Consider the following 21,788-nt stretch of genomic DNA (forward strand, 5'->3'; position numbering starts at 1 on the left):
TGAGATGGGTAAGAGAGCCAAGCAGTTAACGCATCTACAATTCGCAGATGATACAGTCATTTTTTTAGACTCTAGCTTGGAGTCAATTAAAGGTGTTAAATCAGTGTTGAGGATTTTTCAAATGCTCTCAGGTCTCAAGATCAATTTTGAGAAGAGTACAATATATTCTTCAAGAAGGGAGGTGGAGTGTTTGGAAGTGGCAGCCAGAGTGTTTAATTGTAGGATGGGTTCTTGGCCAATGCAGTATTTAGGAATGCCAATTGGTTTATCATCCAGGAAGCAGGTGTTCTGGCTGCCACTGATAAACAAGATGCAACAGAAGCTTGCAGGCTGGAAGGTGGATTGCTTAAACATGGCAGGAAGGCTGGTATTGGTAAAGGCAGTGATGGATAGTTTGCCCGTATACTGGCAAAACCTACATAAAATGCCAAGCACAGTTATTAATCAGTTGGAGAAAATAAGAAGAGATTTCATGTGGGCTCATGGTGGTAATTATCAGGATAAAAAGAAGAAGCTGCATTTGATCTCTTGGTGGAAGTTATGTAGGCCAAAAGACCAGGGTGGTCTAGGTTTAGTTCCTGTCAAAATTAGGAATCTGTCATTGCTAGGCAAATGGGCTCATAAATGGATTGAGGATAGACACAGATCATGGAACAAATGGATCCGCAGCAAATATGATTGTTCTGGGCATGGGAGTCTACTGGAAGACTTAGATAATCGTAAGCTCTCAGATACAATGCAAGGTATCAAGGGTGCTGTAGAGGACCCGTCATGCAGGAAAATGTTAGACATTAAAAATTTTACGTGGAAGGTTGGTTGTGGGACCAAAGTGATGTTTTGGGAAGATGTTTGGAGGGGAGGGATCTCCTTAAAAAATAAATTCAGGAAGCTATATTTTCTGTCTTCACTCAAGAAGGTCTCAATAGCAGAATTTCTACAATATTGGCATACTTCTCCCCGAGAAAGTTTATGGAATAGGCAGTTGAGATCATGGGAATTGGATGATCTGAAATTATTGGAACTAGAAATAAAAGATGTGGCCTTGTCCCAGGTACCAGATTCACTAATTTGGTTGCCCACACAGGCTCATTTTTCAGTTAAAAAAGCCTCGGAAATTTTAAGTGAGGAAGGGTCAAAGGTTTGTTGGAAATTCATTTGGAAACTAAAAGTTCCGCAGAGGATAAAAATCTTCTTGTGGAAAGTACATCTAAATATTTTGCCAACAAAAACTTTCCTTAGTTCGAGAGGGATGTCTCAAATTGGCACCATTGATTGTCCTATTTGTGAGGCTATAGAGGAAAATGCACAACACCTTTTGCTAGAATGTGGAGCTGCAGTAACGTTATGGAATGAAGTATTCAAGTGGTGGGGTTTGTTGGATAATAATCTTCAGTGTGTTGAGCTTAGGTGGCGATGGAAAATAATGTCGTCTAGTCATTCTAAGAAGCTAGGATATGCTTGGAAGTCAGTAGTTAGTGCCACTCTTTGGGCGATTTGGCTGAATAGGAATCAGGCTATCTTTAGAAGTATAAAATTGGGTCCTGGCACTTTGCTCTCTATGGTACAGCAGTTCTCTAAAGAGTGGTGTCTAGCTTCTGGTACTATCACTCAATGCTCATCTAAATGGTGGCTTACAAATCCAGTTGGCTCTGTTACAAATTCGGAAGGGAAACAGTTGGAGGAATTGCTATGTGCTAATGCAGATTTTATTGGCTTTATAGATGGCTCTCAGAAAACAGTAAATTTAAACAGCATTGCTGGAATTGGAGGCCTAATTTTAGATAAGAAGGAGAACGTCCTGTTTACTTTCTCAGGCCCAGTTAGTACTTTTAGCCCTTTGGAATCAGAATGGCAAGCCCTCAGATTTTTAATATTATCGTATGCAGGGTCTAAATGGAGCAAAAATTCTCTCAGAATATATTCAGATAGCAGCATTTTAATTAAAGATTTCTTGGAGCTGCAGGTGTCCAGTAATAATCTCAAAGATCCTAGCCTACACAAAGCTGTCTCATCTATGCAGATTTCAATAAAGCTTATTTCAAGAGACCTTAACACTCGTGCTGATCTTTTAGCCAAAAGAGGTGCCAGGAGACCTGATATGGCATGCTTTTGGAGATAATGGAAGAGTGTTAGTCTGGGAAAAGAAAAATGCGGCTCAAAAAAGAATCTTTTTCTCCTGGGATGTTGCTTGTACCACATATAAAGTTTACTTTTTGCAGGCACTTACTTGGGCTTCTAAAAATTGTAATCATCACTAGCCAATCCTACAGCATAAATAGAGACTCAACAGGATGAAGTTTTCCCATCAGCCTCAATTGTATTTCTTCACATCTTTTCTCTCTTTATCTTCAAAAGTCAAGTATGGAAGAGGTGGAAGCTGTTGAGGCAAATGCAAGATGGATCATGCCTCGCCACGGCAAGGTGAAGATCAATGTGCACGGCATCTTCTTTGAAAATCCCCTCCCAAATGGTAATAGGTCTGGCATAGGTATAGTGGTGCGAAATGGCAGAGGCAAAATTCTTAGAATGATTGCAGGCTCCCTAGAGTTTGTCCACAGGAGACTCAACGAATATCAGGCATTACTTGAGGGCTGCAAATGTGCGTACCAGGAGGGCTGGAAGTACTTTGTTCTAGAGTGTGATCATCTGGACTCCTTCTGGGAGTGGAAGAATTCTACCCTGGAAGGAGTTCATCCTGAACATGCTCCTCTTGTTCAGCAGCTGAACCAGAGACAAGCTGATAGGAACTTCGTTATAGAGGTTACACTGTGTGATCCCACGGCAAATGCTTTAGCCACTTATCTGGCCCAGTATGGAGCTGAAAATTTCAAATGCATGGTCATCATGGAACAACCTTTCGGTCGCGTTCGTGAGCTTTGGAGTCTAGATATGGGGCTCGGACCAGTGGAACCACGTTTCGTGGCTGTTCGCGAGAGGGATCTTCTCCCTGACGTGGTTGACGAGGAGGAAGTTCCAGAGGTTGAGGAAGGTCCCCATGCAGGTGTTGATCAGGCTGGAGGAGATGCAGAAATGGTGGAGATTATCGAGATTGCTGATGATTAAGTTTGAAGTCATGCATGCATTATGGGCCATTTTCCAGTTCGTTTGCCCATATATATTATTATGGCTATATGAGTAGATATAGGTCTAAGTAGTACTAGCTTTTGGGATATCCTAGGTTTAGATATCAGACTTGGTCTGGATGTTTGTTTCTGCATTGGGTAGTCTGTAATGTTGTAGGGCCTTTTTGGTGGCTTGGAGTATCTTGTGTTGGCCCTGTATTATGCTTCTTCTACTATCAATATAAGCTTTGCTTTTCAAAAAAACATGCAAGTTGCATGGGAAGTGATGTTTCCAGGGGCGGATGCGTGAGTAACGCGTAAGAACCTGTCTCTGGGAAGGGAACATCAACTAGAATTGGCTACTAAAGGAGACTTATAAATCAAAAACCGAGCATGTATCAGAATTAAAATTAATTTTGTTCCGAGAAAATGAAAAGGGGAGATAATAACTCATTAATTATTATAATAATGTAATATTATATAAAATAAATTTTATTCAATAATATTAATTTACATGTTTACAAAAGTGCTTTAAGCGGCCATCTAAGCTGGGTCTTAAATCCCTTCGATTTTGTACTAGGTGAATTATTAAGCGTTTTTGAAAATTAAACGGATTAAGCGGTCAAAATAATTTTGACTTTTTTTTAAATTTTAAAATATTAATTATTTTATAGTATTTCTATATTTGTAATAAAAAAGATGATTTATTAAGAATATTATAAATTTGAACTCTTATCATAATATAAATTTATTTTTAAATATATTTATATTATAATAAAAATTTAAATATATGTTATTAATCCGCTTAATGACCCTTTAAATTCCTGTTCAGGCGTCCGTCTAACCGTTTAATCGACTTATAACCGATTTTTTTTACGATGCTGATTTACATGATGCGACATTATACGTAATAGTAAATTTATATTTTTAGCAGAACTTTATACCTATCTTCAAAATTTTCACATATTCTAAATAAGTGATAAACACGAACTCACACCGATAATATTTTTATTTTTGATAAATTATTATATAAATAATTATGATGATAATATAAAATAAATTTGTTTTTTTTTGAAGTAATAAAATAAATTTGTTATATCAAACAAAATATATAGAAAACAAAATATATAGAATTTTTTTTTTGCCAGCAAAAAACGTACTAGTCCAATCCAATTGGATTAAATTTCCAGTTCCCCAGACGTGCATCCCACTTCACCCTATATTTCCCTCCCCAGTCTCCCCCAAATTCTGAAATTACAAAAGACCTATAAACACACCAATACATACAAATCCAATTAAATCAATGGAGTTTTGGCAACGAGCTCGAAGCTTTGCCGAAGACGCCGCGAAGCGCTCGCAGGAGCTTACGCTCCAAGCGGCGCGACGATCTCAGGAGTTCACCGCCGAAGCAGCTCGCCGATCGCAAGAGGAATTCTCAATCGGATCTTCCAAACTCTCCGACATTGTCTCCGAAGCTACCAAGCGATCCAAAGAGATCGCTTCTGAAGTTAAAGTTGAGGCCATCAAACGAGCGGATCAGATTAAGTCGCAGATTCCCACGGCGTCTGTGCTTTCGCAGCTTGTAGATCCAGCGGTGAAGGTGGACAAGGTGGAGCATCAGGAGGATTTGGAGACGTTTGGTGTTACGGAGGAGTTGCGAGAGTTTGTTAAAGATATTACGATTAATACGTTTAAGGATTTTCCGATTCAAGGTACTCACATTGCGTCGTGTTGCTTTGATTTTTGTTTATTCGCCATTTATTTCTGGAATTGGTTAGATTTTTGTATTTCAGGTTAATTTAATTGAAATGCAGTATGTTTATTGATTTGTTTTGTGTTAGGATTATCAAATGCAGTAAGTTAAGGTATTTTCAGTATGGTCAGGGATATTAATTTCTGCGTTAGCTTAACAGAATAGTTTTTTGTTAGATTAATGGAATTAATGTTTCAGGTAGAAAACATGATTTTCTGTAGTTCGAGATAATGTATATAATTTTTTTGAAGTTAACTGAAGAATTAAAAATAATAAGTAGTTAATACATGTTAAATAAAAAAATAGTTCTTAGTGTACTTCAGTTTTGTCATTGCAAACTTATTATGTTTAGATAATAAGCGAGTATGATGTGTAACTTCGGGTATCTGGATTATGTGAAATCTGCTTAGTTGTAAATATGATCAAACATGAATGATATATATACAGAACTTATCTTGTTAAAGTTAAGGCTTACCAATTTATCTTCAAGCATAACGAGTGCCTACCTGTTTTTTGGTTGAATGAGTGTTTGTACTTATTTGAACTGATATATTTGAAATGCAGATGATTCCGAAGTGTCTGATATTCCCACGGTCTCAAATATTCGCCAGGATCTTACAAAATGGCAAGAAGTACATGCCAAGCTTGTTCTTTCTACTGTAAAGGTAAACTAAAGAAGCTCAATTCCCTTGCTTCTTATCCATATTTTGTCAGCTCGTAAACTATGGAAGCACTACCTATCCTCTCCTTTCTGGACAAAATTAGCTTGAAATTGTATATGGATACTCATCCTTATCATTGCTTAGTGTGCACTTCTCAACGCATAAGCCACATCTTCTTTAATAGAAGTGATTCGGAATATAGTGTGTCGTACCAATTTGTTCTATATTGAGGAGAAAATTATGGAATCCACAAGGCTCATATCATCATCTGAATATTTAATAGGTACTATACTACTTGTACATGATGAATATATGATCTTGACTTCAGGTAATGCTATAACTTAAAAGCCATTTACTACAAATATTGAATTGTTTGGCAGCCCACAACCGATAGAAAACAAGTGTCTGCTTTGGTGTATCAAGTGTTTTTGGGCTGCTGGTGCTTAGAGTGTGTATTCTTGCCAACTGTGCGTACAGCCGTACACAGACATTTAAAATTACTAATCTAATTGATCTGTTGTGATGTTGCTATCGCCCCTATATGATCATCGAATGCATAGACAAACGTACCAAAGTCCAAGAATACTGTGGGGAGACATATAGTTTGGATATAAAAAAAATTTAACCTTTTGAGATCCCATTTTATTTCTTACCGTCTTTGGTGTCTTTGGTTACTTATCAGATGGATATAAGCAAGCAAAAGAGCAGTCTCCTAAAAGAGAAAAAGTTGATACTCAAGTGCTTTTTTTTTTCTTTATAAAATAAGAGACTATATGCTAGAAGAGCATAACTCTGGATCATCCATCTGTTCTTCTGTGGGTCTAGTCCTTAACGTTTTGCACAGTGTCCCAACTTTAGGGACAGTGTTTTCTTTCTCTTTTTCACTGCTTTATACAAATTTCTTAACCAAACGTAAAGAATTGTATGGGACGGGGGGGGGGGGGGAGGGTGGTAATGTTTTTTTTAGTAAGGCTGTGGCATGTGAGGCCGAAGACTTGAGATGAAACAAAAAAGATTATCTATTATTTATAAAAGCCCAATTAGAGCAGAAGGTCAAATTTAATTCATAAATTGATGTCAACTGAATTTATATGTATGATACATAAATAAATACAAAAATATAGTTTGAGTCAAGCTCATAAAAACTCGACTCGAGTTTTTTAGCGAGCTAGAAATGTTGTTCGAAGTCGAACACAAAAATAAGTTTGAGTCGATTTAAGCCCATATAATTGGGTCGAGCTCATGGAAGCTTGGTTCGTATTACAGCCCTATGTGCGTTTATTAGAATAGGGTTTTTAAACAATTATACTCTCTAATTTTAGTTTTGAAATTAAGTAAATAATAATAGGATTTCACCTGTAACTTATTGATAAATAAACATGATTTATGTAACTGCTAGGTATCTATCAGTTGACCTTTAACTGTGCTTTGAATTTTATCCCTCTCACTCTTATCATATATAGGATATAATTTAATGATGAGGCTTAGTGCAGAAATGTAGATTTTTAAATTTAATAAAAAGATACTCTCTCCGCCTCTCTCATTTATTTAACATTTTTTCCATGCTTGGCACACAATTTAAGGTGTTTATAAAGTTCAGTTTTATAACTTATTTTTAAAATTTTCTCTTTTTTTTTGTATAAAATTTTTAACATTATACTTTTATTAAGAGAAAATTTTTGAAATAATTTATGAAACTATACTTTTTAGGAGCCTTAAAATCTGTGCCAAACCCTCCGCCCCCAATTTTAAAGAATCTAGGGGGACAAAGGGAGTATGTTCTGTAATCATTATGCATTTCTCTGTAAGTTAGTGTTAACAAAGCAATTGCAATAAATAATGCTTCTCTTTATTATGTCTTTAAATTTTTTTTCAGGAGATCTCAAAGTTAAGGTACGAGTTATGCCCGCGAGTGATGAAAGAAAGGATGTTCTGGAGAATATATTTTATTCTTGTCAACAATCATGTAGCTCCGTAAGTAACCTAAGTCTTGATGGCGGATGTTATTATATTTGGCCTCTAAGTTCTCTTCCATTATCTGTAATCAAAATTGTTTTTCTATAAAGCATTAGCGTCATGGATACATGATATAAATAGAACACATGGATACATGATATAAATAGAACACATGGATACATGATATAAATAGAACACCGAATGCAGGATGCTACGTTCCAAAATGCAGATTAGGTTAAATAGAAGTGATAGTGGCAGAATTGTTCAAATATTTATAACTTTCTCAGTTATCTGGTATTCTCTTTATCACAGAAATAATATTTATCTTAAATCTCATACATGGTACTTCTTGAGCTAGATTTTGTTCTGTCACTTCTTCTATGACAGCTAGAGCATTGGGTGTATATATTAAGATCTCCACTGGATTTGCTTTGTATTTTGTTTGTCTCTGCCTTGTGCATCTTGTTCTTAGGTTTTTAAAAGTACTTGATCCGTGAAGATGATACAGGCAAATATAGGTGTTTGTCTCATGAATTCTGGATTGTCCAACCTATTGATGTATTGATTTCGTCATTAAGCAATTTACTGATTAAATTTTTATCTGTCAAACTGAAGCTGATGTATTCATATGTTTGGTTAGGTATGAAAAGCGATACAATGAAGATGCCAAGAGGATATCCGCAGAAAAAGTTAAAGATGACATAAAGATTTCTGAAGTTGGAACTGTTCCTAAACCAGAGAGTGGGGAAGCAATCCAGAAAAGTAAGAGTGTATCTTCAGCAGCCACTGAGCAGGACCTGGATGTATTTCTTCTAGGTGATCACGGTGACAGTGATGATGGTCAAGGTAATACTGTGTGTATTTACTATTATATAAATTTATATGGATGGTATATGAAGCCATATCCTAAAAGTTTATATTTCCCTTGAGTCCTTTACCCTTGAACTTGAATACACATGTGCCTGTCAAACCCTTGGTATTCCTATATCAGTGAAAAGCACTAGATGTTTAAATAATTATTTGAAAGATTTGATATGAATTATTATAAGGACCATCTGTAAGTTAATCTGATGGGCTCACTCTCTGTTTTCTCCAGCGAGTTTTTTTGCTGTTTTGTTTATTTTATTTTGAGGAGTCTCTGTAGTTGGTCTGTGTGAATAATATCCAGGGTCATGAGCGGAAGTATGTGATCGGGGGATACAATCTTTTGAATCGTTGTTTTTTAAGTTTCCCTCAGTTAAGGACTAATTGGTGTCTGATCAACAGTTACTTTCTCCTGAATTTTAATATAATTGTTGTATGCACTTTATAGGTGAAAACTCTCTTCTGACCCTGAATTAGTTCTAATTATTGTTTATCAGTGCTTGATCCTTTTTGTTATTAAGAAATAAATATATGACCTTGAAATATGACTTATTGATGAATTTCTTCTGCTTTTTCAGATGACAAGGACGACGGATATGATGATGATGATTTTGACAAGCTATAAATTGGTGAGCCCAATTAATAAACCTGATGCTTTGTTTCTTTGACTCAGAGAAGTGTGAGCAGTATTTAACTGTGTATTTATTTTGGATATGGTCAATTACTAGAATTTGAACACCCACACACACATGTCTCTGCTGAGGCTTAAACCCTCCTTAACCCTTTTGCTACTATGAGGAGAGGGGTTGCTGGGCTAAGCCTTGCAGTATTCTCACATCTTCTATAAATTATCTTCCATTTACTTGTATACTTTGTAGTACTTTCTATTCCTGTCCTTGACTTGAAATACTGAATATAATTACAGACAGTCTGTATTGAGCTGGACCATCATGAGGAGTCAGTAACTGACCTTTAGTTTGCATAATTTAGTTACCAAAATCTGTAATATAATTATTTTTCTTGGTCTATCCCTTCAACTTATTTTGCAATGGGCTGTGGAGTTATTAAAAGCATATTGCACAGGAGAGCTTGCAGGCTTAAGCCCTTTTTTGAAGAGATACACACAAAATTAACATATAGACAGAAAAGTAGATTTTAACAATAACTATAAAATATTCAGTTCAGATAGTTTGAAGTCCATAACAGGAACACACATATGGTGGAAATTTAGTTGTGGTAATATAATTTTTCACATCATCCCGATCATGAAAATTCTTAAGATATTCATCCAAATAAATTGTTTAGTTTCTGCCATAAATTTGATCTTGTCTTAGGTATCTCGTTATACTTGATCTTGCATTTGCTACACTTGAAAATTGATTGTGACCTAGAGGAATGGAGAAGTTTTTAAGTTCTAAAAAGGGCCAATTTTTTTTAGAGTTGTGATGAAAAAGGCCATTACTTTCCTATCAACAGTATTTTTTAGTAAAGATCAAATATTAACTGTATGTATTTTAATTTGACAAAAGTTAGTCTCCCTGTCATTTTAAAAAGTGTCTCTAAGTTTATATTCAAGCTCTGTTATATTTGACAAAAGTAAGCCAAGCCCAGATGTAATCATATATCTGATGCCAAACCCATATTTTATAATAAAATTTCAATATTTGAAAAGCCAGTATTTTAGCGCATCAACTTGCTTGGTTTAATATTTTTGCATCTAAACATTGCTAAGTTCAAAGTTCTGGGTCCTTTTGAAATAGAGCTGAAATTCATTGCTTCGCCACTTTGAGCTCAAGTGATTGCTAAAGTTTACTTTGACAACTATTTAGTATTGAATAACCATGTTATACTAATTTACTTGATAAATATACATACATTACAAGAAGAATTCATTCAGAGAAGATTGGATTGAAGATATGAATTGGGTACTTCTGGAATTCATTCAGAGAAGATTGGATTGAATATATGAATTGGGTACATCTCTTTGAGGCATCTGTGTCGATTGGATCAGTTTGATATAGTAATAATCTGAGTCCAAGGATAAATGGTAAATTGTAAATGTTGAATAGTAATTTGGTTTGATTTATTATATACTATTAGTGGCCAGGGATCTTGACACGATTGGCTAGATAAGTATGAAATGATATATATCAAGAAATGGTAAATATCTAGTATCTAGAGTAAATCATTTCCGCACCATATTAGTTTCTGTGTCTAAGGATCCAAAATAATTGGAATCTAATTCTTCCCTGTTATCTGTTAATGTAGTTATAACTTATTAGTGGCAGATTCTACTACTTTGAGATTTGTGGTATTTAATTAGTTCAAAAATGTGCAGGTAGCAGAGCAGGTGCGGACTTGTGCAAGTCACTGCCCTGAGATAGATCCATCCTGCACATAGAAAAAACGAACAATATGGCCCCCTAATACGTGAGGAAAAAACTTGTTATTTATTTTGCTCCATTTTCCACCTTGTAATGCAATGGTATCTATTATGTGGCTTATTACTTTGTTAGGCTATGTTGAATCAATCAATAACTATTCATTGTTTATATATACAGTAGTAATCAGTAATGTAACTATTTTTGTCAGCCAAAAGGGCTTCAAAATTGGATTTTTTAAAATGAGTTGTAAAAGTTCATTAACTATGCGTGATTTCTATTTGTGGATACGGAACATTGTATTTCTAGCCAAACAGACTGTAACGGTTATCTAAAATTCAAAACCAAACCAATAAATCTTATAAACAGAGCCATGCCAAACCAACTTGTAATGTTCCCGGTAATCATATAATTACGAAGGTACAATAAAATAAGTTATTTATTATATTTAAACTATTAAATATCATTAAGTAACATCGCACTTGTTACCTTACATTAACTACTTTGTTTGAACAAAAATATTAGAAGTCATTAATCCACATTTAGTCAATAATATAAGAGATTTTCATGTGAAATTAGTCATCTCTTGTTTGAACTCGACATGCTTTGATGTCATGAAGTGTTGGATCTTGAAAATTTGGTCTTGAAAATTTAACCAAATTTTCAAGACCCAACACTTTCATATATTTTTAATCTATTTTTCTATCTTTTCAATTTTAGCAATTAATTTTGTTTATATTTCGTTCTAAATGTAAAACAAGAGCTGAGCCTGCCTAATGACATATAAATCCTTACGTAATTATATAAAGAAAGTGTTGTTATACGAAGATACTGCTGAAATATGTTTGAAATCGACATGCTTTGATGTCAAGAAGTATTGGGTCCTGAAAATTTAACCAAATTTTCAAGATCCAACACTTTTATATATTTTTAATCTATTTTTCTATTTTTTTAACTTTGTCAATTAACTTCGTTCATATTTCGTTTTAAATGTAAAACAAACACCACTGAGCCGAGCCTGCCCTAATGACATATATATCTTTACGTAACTATGTTGTTATACGCAGGTCACTGCACTGAAATATATCCATCCTGCAGTGCAGACACAAACGAGGAACAATATGTCCCCCTGGTAAGTTAAGCCAAAGGGCCTGTAGCAATCGCATTTTTTAAAGTTTCTTCTTGTGGCGGGGAGCATAATAATAGCACCATTTCCTGTGCGAACATCTGATTAAGAAATACACAAAGATCAATTTAACCTGAGCCTCTATTTCCGAGTATAACATTTGTTAAATTTCTACCCCGGTGATACGTGTAGTTTAAGAATGTGTATGATTTTCAGACCGTTAGCAAGATGACAAGGAATACTGATCAGACAAACTAAGAAGTGACCAACAAGCCAAGCTGAGAGCCATTTTTAGGAATGGTTTGCGTTTAAATTGGAACCATGCAATTTATTCTTCTGTCTTCTCGCATGAATTTGTTGTTACCCCGCAACTTTTCTTCTATACAATACCATCTCACTCACATGACCAATGATAAAGATATATATATATATATATATATCCCTTTTTTCTGGCCAAAGCAAACTGATGAATTCAATAAAGTTGGACCATTTTCTCCATACTTTGTTAACTCCCGCCTCCGTATATACATATCGAGACAGGTTCGCAGTATATACGATTAATGTTTCTTTAAAATATGATTTAATAATTTATTTTTAAGAATTTTTTAAAATATAATAATTTTAATGTCAGAATCATTATTCAAAAAGAAAATTAGAAAATTATAAAAATATTAAAATGCGCGTAAAACGTTAATTCTTGTAAATGGGATTACTTTATTTTATTTTATTCTAATTTGATGGGGACATAAAAATAAAAACTTCCTTTAAGGAAAGGCCGCACATGTGGTAATCGTAACTGCAGCAAGTGATGATAACAGTATCATAAATTTGTCTCGAAACTGGAGCCCATGGATTATCACGGAGTGCGTGTCGGCGAGTCCAGCTGGGAAGCCTGAATTATTGGGCCCCTTCTTTTACTACGTGTGAATAACTCTGTGGTGGCCCGTTGGCTTCGTGGGGCTGCCCACTGTTTGGGCCCACATCGTTTCATTTGCACTTCTTGCTCCCCTGCTCAACCATGGTTAAGTTCACGATTTACGATTTACCATTGAGTTGATGAGCTCTATATTTTATTTACTCATACGGCGTAAAAAATCAATTTAATAATAAAAGAATTTATGCGGTATAGTTGTGTTGAAAAAATATAAAATGAAAACTTTGACGTTTCTTTTTAAATTTCCCCTACTGACATGCATGCTAGTGTGCAGTTTACTTGCAGTAGAATATAGATTTAGTTTGTGATAATCTAGATAATTGATCAACTTGAACATGAAGAGTTTTGATTAATAAGATTATTTAGTTTTGACTAAGCATACTTCGTTTTTAAGTTTTATATATCTTTTACAAGAATTTAAAAGACTAATATAATGTTTTGGATATAGAAATAATAGTTTTATCTTTATGTGCACATCCAAATTATAATCCAATTAAAAGTATCAAATATTATTACTTCTTCCATCATATTTTACATGTTTCTTTTAAACTTTTTTACATATTTTAAAAAATATTAGAAAAATTATGTAAAAAGTTATTTTACAAAAAGAAAAGACAAATATATTAAGACAAATTTTTCTCTTGAAAAACACATCTAAAATAAGACTCTAAAAATATATGATATACTGAGACGGTTTTTTCTTCTTGATTTAATTTAACAACAAGTGCATGAAGCAGATGATAAGAAGTCATTTAAATTCATGAGGGACCAAGAAAAAGTCGCACAGAACTCGGAGATTCGGCAATACATGGAAGTAGTAGTTGACAAATCCCCCTCATTTGTGTCTATACAATCTTCTTTATTTGAAAATTCAAATAACGAGATCCGGCCGCGACAGAAACATTCAAACTAATAAAAGAATTATTATAGAAAAACAAAGTTTAGAACTGCACTTTTGTTTGCCTACTTGTGTTTTACACACTACATTTTCTATACGTACGTGGGTTAGCGAATGCATGGTTTTGTTTAAATTAATTTATCATATATTCATATAAGCTTTTTAGCTGCAAAACTTAGTGTACAGAAATCTTTGTTTCGAATAATTTATTTTTGAAAATTATTATTAGTATAACAACAAACTACAATTGTTTCTCAAAAAAATAAAACAACAAACTACAATTTTTCTATCATTAAAACATAAATGTATTTGTCAAACACCATATAATCGGTGACTATAACAAGCTGGTGTTGTTATTGTAACATTAGATAGAGAAAATTTATTTCGAATATTTAATTTTTGATTTTTCCCTACATATTTTTAAAATAGTTTGATTACATAATTAAAAATGTAGTTTTCAAATATTAATTTTTATGAATAAAAGTATTGATTTAGAAAATTAAATTTTTGATTATATTATTAAATCAATTTAATAATTAATATACATCAATATATATATATATAAAGGAGGATGCGGGCGTCTCTAGAATCGGTCGATTCAGTTTTCTGATTTTTTTTAAATTTTGGAGAGAAAATATAGTTATAATTCAAAAAATCAGGTTCAAGAATTCTAAAGGTAATACAATTCTTTTCCCATTGGATTCTAAATATGATACAATTCTTTTCTTATTTAGTATTTCTTATTGTATTCTAAAGATGATAAAATAATATTTCTTATTGAATTCTAAAGATGATATATTTTTTTTTTCTATTTAGTAATCCTAAAAGAAATAGGATTATATTTATTCAAACTAATAATAATAGATAAAATACAATTTATATTTAATATTTGTTAATTAATATATACAATTCTTATTTTCGATAAGATATATTGAAGATGTAGTTGAATTTTATATTATAAAATTTTATTTTCGATAAGATATATAGAAGAATAATCTAAATATGTTCGAATCATAAAGTTGGCGTATCTAGAATTGTTCGGTAGATAAAATACAATTTATATTTAGTATTTGTTAAGTAACGATTCTTATTTTCGATAAGATATATTGAAGATGTAGTTGAGTTTATATTATAAAATTTTATTTTCGATAAGAAATATAGAAGAATAATCTAAATATGTTCGAATCATAATTAAAAAAAGTTGTGAAATTTATAATCTTATTTTATTAATTTTTTTCAAATTATATATTTAAAAAAATAAAAATCAGCATCTTCCAAAATCTACATTGTCTAAACATGTTCGTAGCGCTAAACTCACGTCGTTCTATAATAATCAACAAGAAAATAACATAAAACATCTTTGACATCTTCACAACCTCATTCAAATAGTATGTATGGACTTACGACCAATCTCGACAATAGTTCGATTCAGTCTTATAATTTTCTTGAATTTCCAATAATAAATAAAATTCTAATTTGGTTTCAAAAAAAAATTATAATTCAAAAAATCAAATTCAAGGATCTTCTTATTTAGGAATCCCAAAAGAAATAGGATTTTATTTATTTAAACTAACAATCATAGAAAAAATACAATTTATATTTAAAATTTGTAAGGTAATACGTACAATTTTTATTTTTGATTTAGTCTTATAATTTTCTTAAATTTCGAGTAGAAAATTAAGAATTATAAAGATAATAATCATTAAAAAAAACTAATAGCACACAAATTAGAATAATAAAAGAATAATATTTTTAACTAATAAATAGGAATCATTAAATAAAAATAATAATAAATAAATAGGATATATAAAATTGGAATCATATATTGATTTTATGATTCTTGATTAGTATTATGTTTGACGGGCACGGGAGGCGGCCCAAACTAATTTTTATCTAAATAATAATAATTTTCTATTAGTATTGTGTTTGACGGGTAGGGGAGGCGGCCCAAACTAATTTTTATCTAAATAATAATAATTTTTCTATTAGTATTTTGTTTGACTGGAAAGTGGCTAAAATAATTTTTTTATCTATGTTATAATATATTTTTTTGTTAAAACAGGATCACGGTTCAAAATAATTTTTATCCAATTATAATCTTTAATATTACAAGTTTCATATATTATTTTATTTCATAATTTATGAATAGATATTACACGCCGCCGCGAAGTAATCACACCTTATATCAAACGGCTTTTATGAAGCAAACAAATTTTTACGACAATACACCTTAATATATCATACATCCAAAGATTCTTGATAGTCTGATAGAATATTAAATGAGGGCCACTTAAGCAAATTTTTATACTAATTATAATATTTTTTATTAGTGATATGTTTTACGGGAAATGACTCAAAAGAATTTTTATGCTATTATAACATTAGTTCATATCAGAATTTAAAAAAAAAATCATGACGCCGCCGCGAAGCGCGGCTTTTTTCACTAGTGCTAAAATAAAAGAAAAAACATCAAGGAAGGGAGAGAGTAACAAATGGCCTCGCAAAAACTAATGCGGTGACTCACTCAGGGGTCGTTTGGTTGGAGAGGGGTATGAAGTTGGAATGAGGAATCGGGTTAAGCTGGTATGAGTTTGAGATATCATATCTGATATCAGGTGTTTGGTTGAGTGGTGGAATGAATATGGTTGAATTATAATATTTATGAGTTATTAATTGTAATTAATTTAAAATATTATCAAATTAATATTTATATATATTTTTGAGTCATTAATTTCATTTTGTATCAATAATCTACATGAAATGATAAAAATAGTAATGAAAATAAAAGGAAAAGAGTTTGATTCCTGAAACCCATGTTTCATACCCACCTCCCCTCTTGGGTATGAAAATCTCATACCTTGTGGGTCTGAGGAATGGGTTTGAGAGAAAAAAATTTTCAACCAAACACCAGGTATGGGTTTGGAATGAACAAAACTCATACCTGGTACCAGAAAAGCGCGAACCAAACGACCCCTCAGTAGATAAATCCAATTTCCAGCTAGACCATAGTTAAAACAACCGCTAAAAGAGCTGTTGCATATTTCAGACTTCTCTCTCTCTCGTACATGTATCTATAAATCTCCGGTCATATATTCCGGTGACCGGAATTTTCAGATCCGGGGAACGCTTCCATATCTCCAACACTATCCATTTTACCCAGTCCGCCATTATTCAAAGTGTCAAACACTTTGCTGCATTTCTTTGTTTTTATTGAGTTTGATCAAAAAAATTCATTTGTGAGTTACTGATTTTATCTATATATTTGGTTCATCTGGGCTAAAATCTTTTTGCTTATGTGTGAGAAAGATACATTCTTTTTGCTGTTTCGGTAACTATTCACATTGTTTGGGAAATTTTGGATCTTGAAGATTGGGAACTAGAATTTTAATTCTTCACATTTTTTGGAATTTTTTTCTGGGATTTTGGTTTGGTGGGCTAGTGAGGATTTAACACAAGTGGAAGTTGATTTTGGAAAGTTCTGATTTTTATGGATGTATAATGTATTGGACTGGGAGTGATTATATATAAATATATTTTAATATTATTATATGTTGGTTAGAGGATAGGGAAAGGATGAAAATGGGGTTTAAAACATTTGGAGGGGAGGGTAAGAAGGGGATTGAGAAGTTGACAGCTTCAATGGTTTCTAAGTCTGGAATGAAGCTATGGATGATTAGAGCTACTACCTCAATTTTGTTATGGACTTGCTTTGTTCAATTGTCAGCTTTGAGTGAGTTGTGGGGGCCTAGGGTTTTAAAAGGCTGGCCTTCTTGTTTTTCTCATGATTCTGCTGCATTGGATGTTATGATCACTCCGGTGCTTCCGGCTAGAGTCCTTCCTCCTAAGAGTGAGTTCTGGAACTTTTGGACCTTTTTCGTGCCCTGGCGTATATACATTATAAGTTGGGTTATGATCTGGTTATAGTAATAATCTTGTTAGAGTTATCTGTAGTTTCATTGATTTAGCAAATTTATGTGGTTTGAATAGCAAGTTTGGAATTTAACTTTTTGTCCTGAAATATTCTGTAGTTGTTTGTTTCCATTTTGCATCTACATTGGTAGTGATTTGATTGTCGGATAATGAAAGTGGTGCTAGCGGTTAGTGGCTTGAGCTTCATTCTTCCTCACCGACTGTTTAATTTGGGGGTAGAGTACAGTCATATGGTAACTGATGTATCCTTTATTTGAGGAACCTTGGACCAATTGCCTGATCATTTCCTTGAAAATACACCCTTTTCAATTGCCAATGTCATCCATTTCCTGAAATGTAGGCATGACTGCCGCTTTTCAGTTGTTTTTGATGTATAACATTCCCTTCATAGGCATATGGTAATGTTAGTCGCTACTCGCTAGCTATATTGCATGTGCCTTACATCTTCTACTGTCCTACTTGAACTTGACGTTACATTAGAGATGCTTTAGTGTCAATTGTTTCCTTTTGACTATTGATGAATTATGCCAAGTTATGCTTTACATGTTTGAAAATTTGATACAATTCACATGCAAGTATTCTTATTCCGTGTAATCATTATACAGGGGTGTATAAGAACAATGGCTATCTGATGGTTTCATGCAATGGGGGGCTTAACCAAATGCGAGCAGCGGTGAGTGAACGAAGCATGCCCCTAGTATGGTGGATTTTCTCTTGTATATCAGAAATCTTAATTTTTGACATCCTTAGTTAAATGTTTACAATGCAGATCTGTGACATGGTTGCTATAGCAAGATATTTGAATGTTACACTTATTGTTCCTGAGCTGGATAAAGTTTCTTTCTGGGCTGATCCAAGGTTTGCCAATTCATATTTTCCTTGCACATTTAAAACCAGAGACCATATCTCCTTTTCAAAAGTAAATGATGTCTGTAGATTTTTTGTATGTATTTCAGTATTAATAAGCTTATCACTTTTTTTCATGTGGCAGTGAGTTTCAAGACATATTTGATGTCGACTATTTCATTTCATCCTTGAGGGATGAGGTTCGGATACTGAAGGAGCTGCCTCCAAGAATCAAGAGGAGAGTGGAACTAGGACTGTTTTACTCGATGGCCCCCATCAGTTGGTCTGACATCTCCTACTATCATAATCAAGTACGTAGTCTAACACTTCATATATATTTTTTGAGCTGTCATTTGTTTCTTTTATTAGAACTTCTATGTTAAAGTTAAAAGGTTTTGTTTCTGTTCAATGCAGGTTCTTCCTCTGATCCAAAAATACAAAATAGTGCATTTGAATAGGACTGATGCTCGGCTTGCCAACAATAATCAGACACTAAGTATACAAAAGCTCAGATGCCGCGTAAACTTCAATGCTCTGAGATTTACTTCTCAGATAGAGGAGTTGGGCAGAAGGGTAATCAAGCTTTTAAGACAGAATGGTCCTTTCCTGGTACTTCATCTCAGATATGAAATGGACATGTTAGCATTTTCAGGCTGTAGCCAGGGATGCAGCAATGATGAGGTGGACGAGTTAACAAGGATGAGGTGACCTTAAATGCTTATCATTTACAATGCACCATAATCTTAATTTGACTCTTAATTAATACGTTTAATACGATGTCTCAACAGATATGCCTACCCATGGTGGAAAGAGAAAATTATAGATTCGGAATTGAAAAGAAAGGATGGTCTATGTCCATTAACCCCCGAGGAAACTGCTCTTACACTAAAGGCATTGGACATTGATCGTGATATCCAAATATACATTGCCGCAGGAGAAATATATGGTGGAGAAAAACGAATGGCTAGTCTTACAGCTTCTTATCCAAAAGTGGTCAGTAAAAGATGCAAAATAAAATTTTCTAGTTAGCTAAGGAATTTCTCGTTCTGATGGTTCACTGATGTGTATCCTATACAGGTCCGAAAGGAGACTCTTTTGGGTTCATCAGACCTGGGATATTTTCAGAACCACTCGTCTCAAATGGCAGCACTGGATTATCTTGTTTCATTGGAGAGCGATCTGTTTGTTCCAACATATGATGGAAACATGGCCAAAGTTGTTGAAGGCCACCGCAGGTATGTTCTCCTTTTCTGCAATTCAGTCTATTATACAGAATATTAGGCCTTGAGTAGTTCTTTCTCTGCCATATTCCTTCCTTTTTGTAAGATTTTCCTTGGCTCAAAGCAACATATTAGTAGCAAATTTTCTTCCTTTGTTGGTCAAAAAATGGCACTATAAAGCGAGGAGTGTATATATATCTGTGGTTAGATAGTGCTTAAAATCCTATTACATTACGAGCCTCAGTAACTATATCTATTTCATTTTTATTTAGTTAAAGAGATGTTGACTCCCATCAACCCTTTTTTCCTTTCCAGATTTCTTGGTTTCAAGAAGACAATATTACTGGATAGAAAACTATTGGTTGATTTAATAGATCAATACAATCATGGATCCTTAAGTTGGGAAGAGTTCTCTAGTGCTGTTAAGGAAGCCCATGCTGATCGCATGGGGAGTCCCACCAAAAGATTGGTGATTCCTGACAGACCTAAAGAGGAAGATTATTTCTATGCCAACCCCGAAGAATGTTTGCAGTTATCAGAAATATCAGAAGCAAGATTAGATGTTGTATAAATGCCTCTTGGCACCCGTCGTGTTGACTAGTGAGCTACAACGTCCATTTGCCCTTTTAGGGATCAGTGTGCCATTGTCGGTGAAGGAGAAATTTGCTCGGGGCAGGAACTAAAAGAAAATTAGAAGAAACGAGAATCCGTCCCTTGAAAAGGAATGTCGGGGCCATGTGAACTTTCATGTAAAATATTGATTGTATTAGTATCTAGGAATTGTTTTAATGTATAGAAAAGTGCCCTACCATTACAGGATGATATCGAACTCATTCGCCATTCATGGTACACAACTGGATGCATATGGTAAACGTTCGTTCATTGTCCTGTGTTAAATGTGTAATCAGGTCTGTAAACATACATATCATCAATATAATTTATCACATTATAGATGCTTCTCTGTGCTTTTCTCTATTATTGCTGGTCCAGATGGCAGATTTTTAATTTCCTTTGACATGCACGGTTGGATTGCTAAAATTGAATCGAATAACCTTAGGAATACGAAGCCAGTTCCCATGTTTGATCAGTTTCAATTGCTATACTGCAGTTGCTCAAAGTTTCTGTAAATCTAGGATGCTGCAACACACACACACACACACACACACACACACACACACACACACACACACACTCTTTTATAGAGTAATGTACAGTGGTGAAGGTATAATGCAGATCTGTCTTTATTGTTCTTTCTTAGTTTTGCTGTAAATGTATTACTATGATTTATGGGGGAAGGAGTGTAGGATTCAGAATTAGTTGACAAGGGAGCTTTTAAGGGGTTTGGTTGATAGCTGTGCCTGTGGCTTGTGGGTAGTGACTGAAATTTTCTAGAAAGTCAAGACTTTGATGCCAAATCATATGTTTAGAGTGGAGTTCCATGTGGGCTTGAAGTGCTTTAGACTCTTGTTTGTAATTCAAATGCAGGAGAATAGAAGAATAATATGGAGTGGCACCTTGTAAATAGACACCCTATATTGCTGGGTTTAAGATCCAATACTTGAAAGTGTTGGGATTACAAAATTGTTTAAATATAGGAGTATTTTTAAGTGATCCAAGAAGCCTTGAGGTCATGGGTAATATGATACTCAATGACTACTTGCTTCACAGTATTGATAGATCCTAGGCAACTCCTAGTAATTTAACCAGCTGAGCTATTTCCTAGTACAGTATAGCTTGTTTTCTTGGAGCCCAAATATATACTACCTACATTAGTGGACGTTTAGCTTTTGCAACTAGCAAACATGGGGCTATCATGCTCGGAGCTGTTAGCCCAAACAGATAGCGATTGGTAGGCTTGTTAAGCCCGAATTGGTGAAACTGCATTCTTTTTAAATAAAGCTTTGTTAATTTAATAAATCTGCTGAATATACCAGCAGCACTCATTGCACCTTGTCCAAACTTCGAAGCAATCAGCTCAACTGTATTAACCGCTCGCATTATTTGTATTCGTACCGTATTTTACAGATAATTGCGATTTAGTTGTACATTTTATAAAACTGTGATTTGGTTCGACTTTAGTCTCGTAACTGATCTGATCTGAACAGCGTATATACCCCTAACTCGTAGGATTATCCGTCAGACTTTTTCCAAATCAG

The 21,788-nt window shown here is 33.9% G+C and overlaps 2 protein-coding genes across 2 annotated transcripts; both read left to right on the forward strand.

Moving 5' to 3' along the window:
* The first annotated feature begins 4,254 nt into the window (after positions 1-4,254).
* LOC108210964 (uncharacterized) lies at positions 4,255-10,876 on the forward strand. Its single transcript, XM_017382426.2, has 6 exons — positions 4,255-4,774; positions 5,380-5,480; positions 7,354-7,451; positions 8,074-8,279; positions 8,876-8,926; positions 10,636-10,876. Exons 1-5 carry the CDS (start codon positions 4,366-4,368, stop codon positions 8,920-8,922), a joined length of 861 nt encoding a protein of 286 aa, XP_017237915.1. The 5' UTR covers positions 4,255-4,365; the 3' UTR covers positions 8,923-8,926; positions 10,636-10,876.
* Positions 10,877-17,065: 6,189 nt separating this feature from the next.
* On the forward strand, positions 17,066-20,591 carry LOC108211001 (rhamnogalacturonan I rhamnosyltransferase 1). Its single transcript, XM_017382479.2, has 8 exons — positions 17,066-17,483; positions 18,172-18,239; positions 18,336-18,424; positions 18,558-18,723; positions 18,827-19,116; positions 19,201-19,405; positions 19,490-19,647; positions 19,948-20,591. Exons 1-8 carry the CDS (start codon positions 17,210-17,212, stop codon positions 20,201-20,203), a joined length of 1,506 nt encoding a protein of 501 aa, XP_017237968.1. The 5' UTR covers positions 17,066-17,209; the 3' UTR covers positions 20,204-20,591.
* The last annotated feature ends 1,197 nt before the right edge of the window (positions 20,592-21,788 follow it).

Source organism: Daucus carota, chromosome 3 (assembly GCF_001625215.2).
Source record: "Daucus carota subsp. sativus chromosome 3, DH1 v3.0, whole genome shotgun sequence".
Taxonomy (NCBI): domain Eukaryota; kingdom Viridiplantae; phylum Streptophyta; class Magnoliopsida; order Apiales; family Apiaceae; genus Daucus; species Daucus carota.

Excerpts from the sequence above, each read along its gene's own strand:
- LOC108210964 (XM_017382426.2), top strand. The coding sequence starts at position 4,366 with ATGGAGTTTTGGCAACGAGCTCGAAGCTTTGCCGAAGACGCCGCGAAG. Across the intron at positions 4,775-5,379 it reads TAAGGATTTTCCGATTCAAG|ATGATTCCGAAGTGTCTGAT; the intron begins GTACTCACATTG and ends TTTGAAATGCAG. Across the intron at positions 7,452-8,073 it reads GTCAACAATCATGTAGCTCC|GTATGAAAAGCGATACAATG; the intron begins GTAAGTAACCTA and ends ATGTTTGGTTAG.
- LOC108211001 (XM_017382479.2), top strand. The coding sequence starts at position 17,210 with ATGAAAATGGGGTTTAAAACATTTGGAGGGGAGGGTAAGAAGGGGATT. Across the intron at positions 18,240-18,335 it reads TTAACCAAATGCGAGCAGCG|ATCTGTGACATGGTTGCTAT; the intron begins GTGAGTGAACGA and ends TTTACAATGCAG. Across the intron at positions 18,724-18,826 it reads TCTCCTACTATCATAATCAA|GTTCTTCCTCTGATCCAAAA; the intron begins GTACGTAGTCTA and ends TGTTCAATGCAG.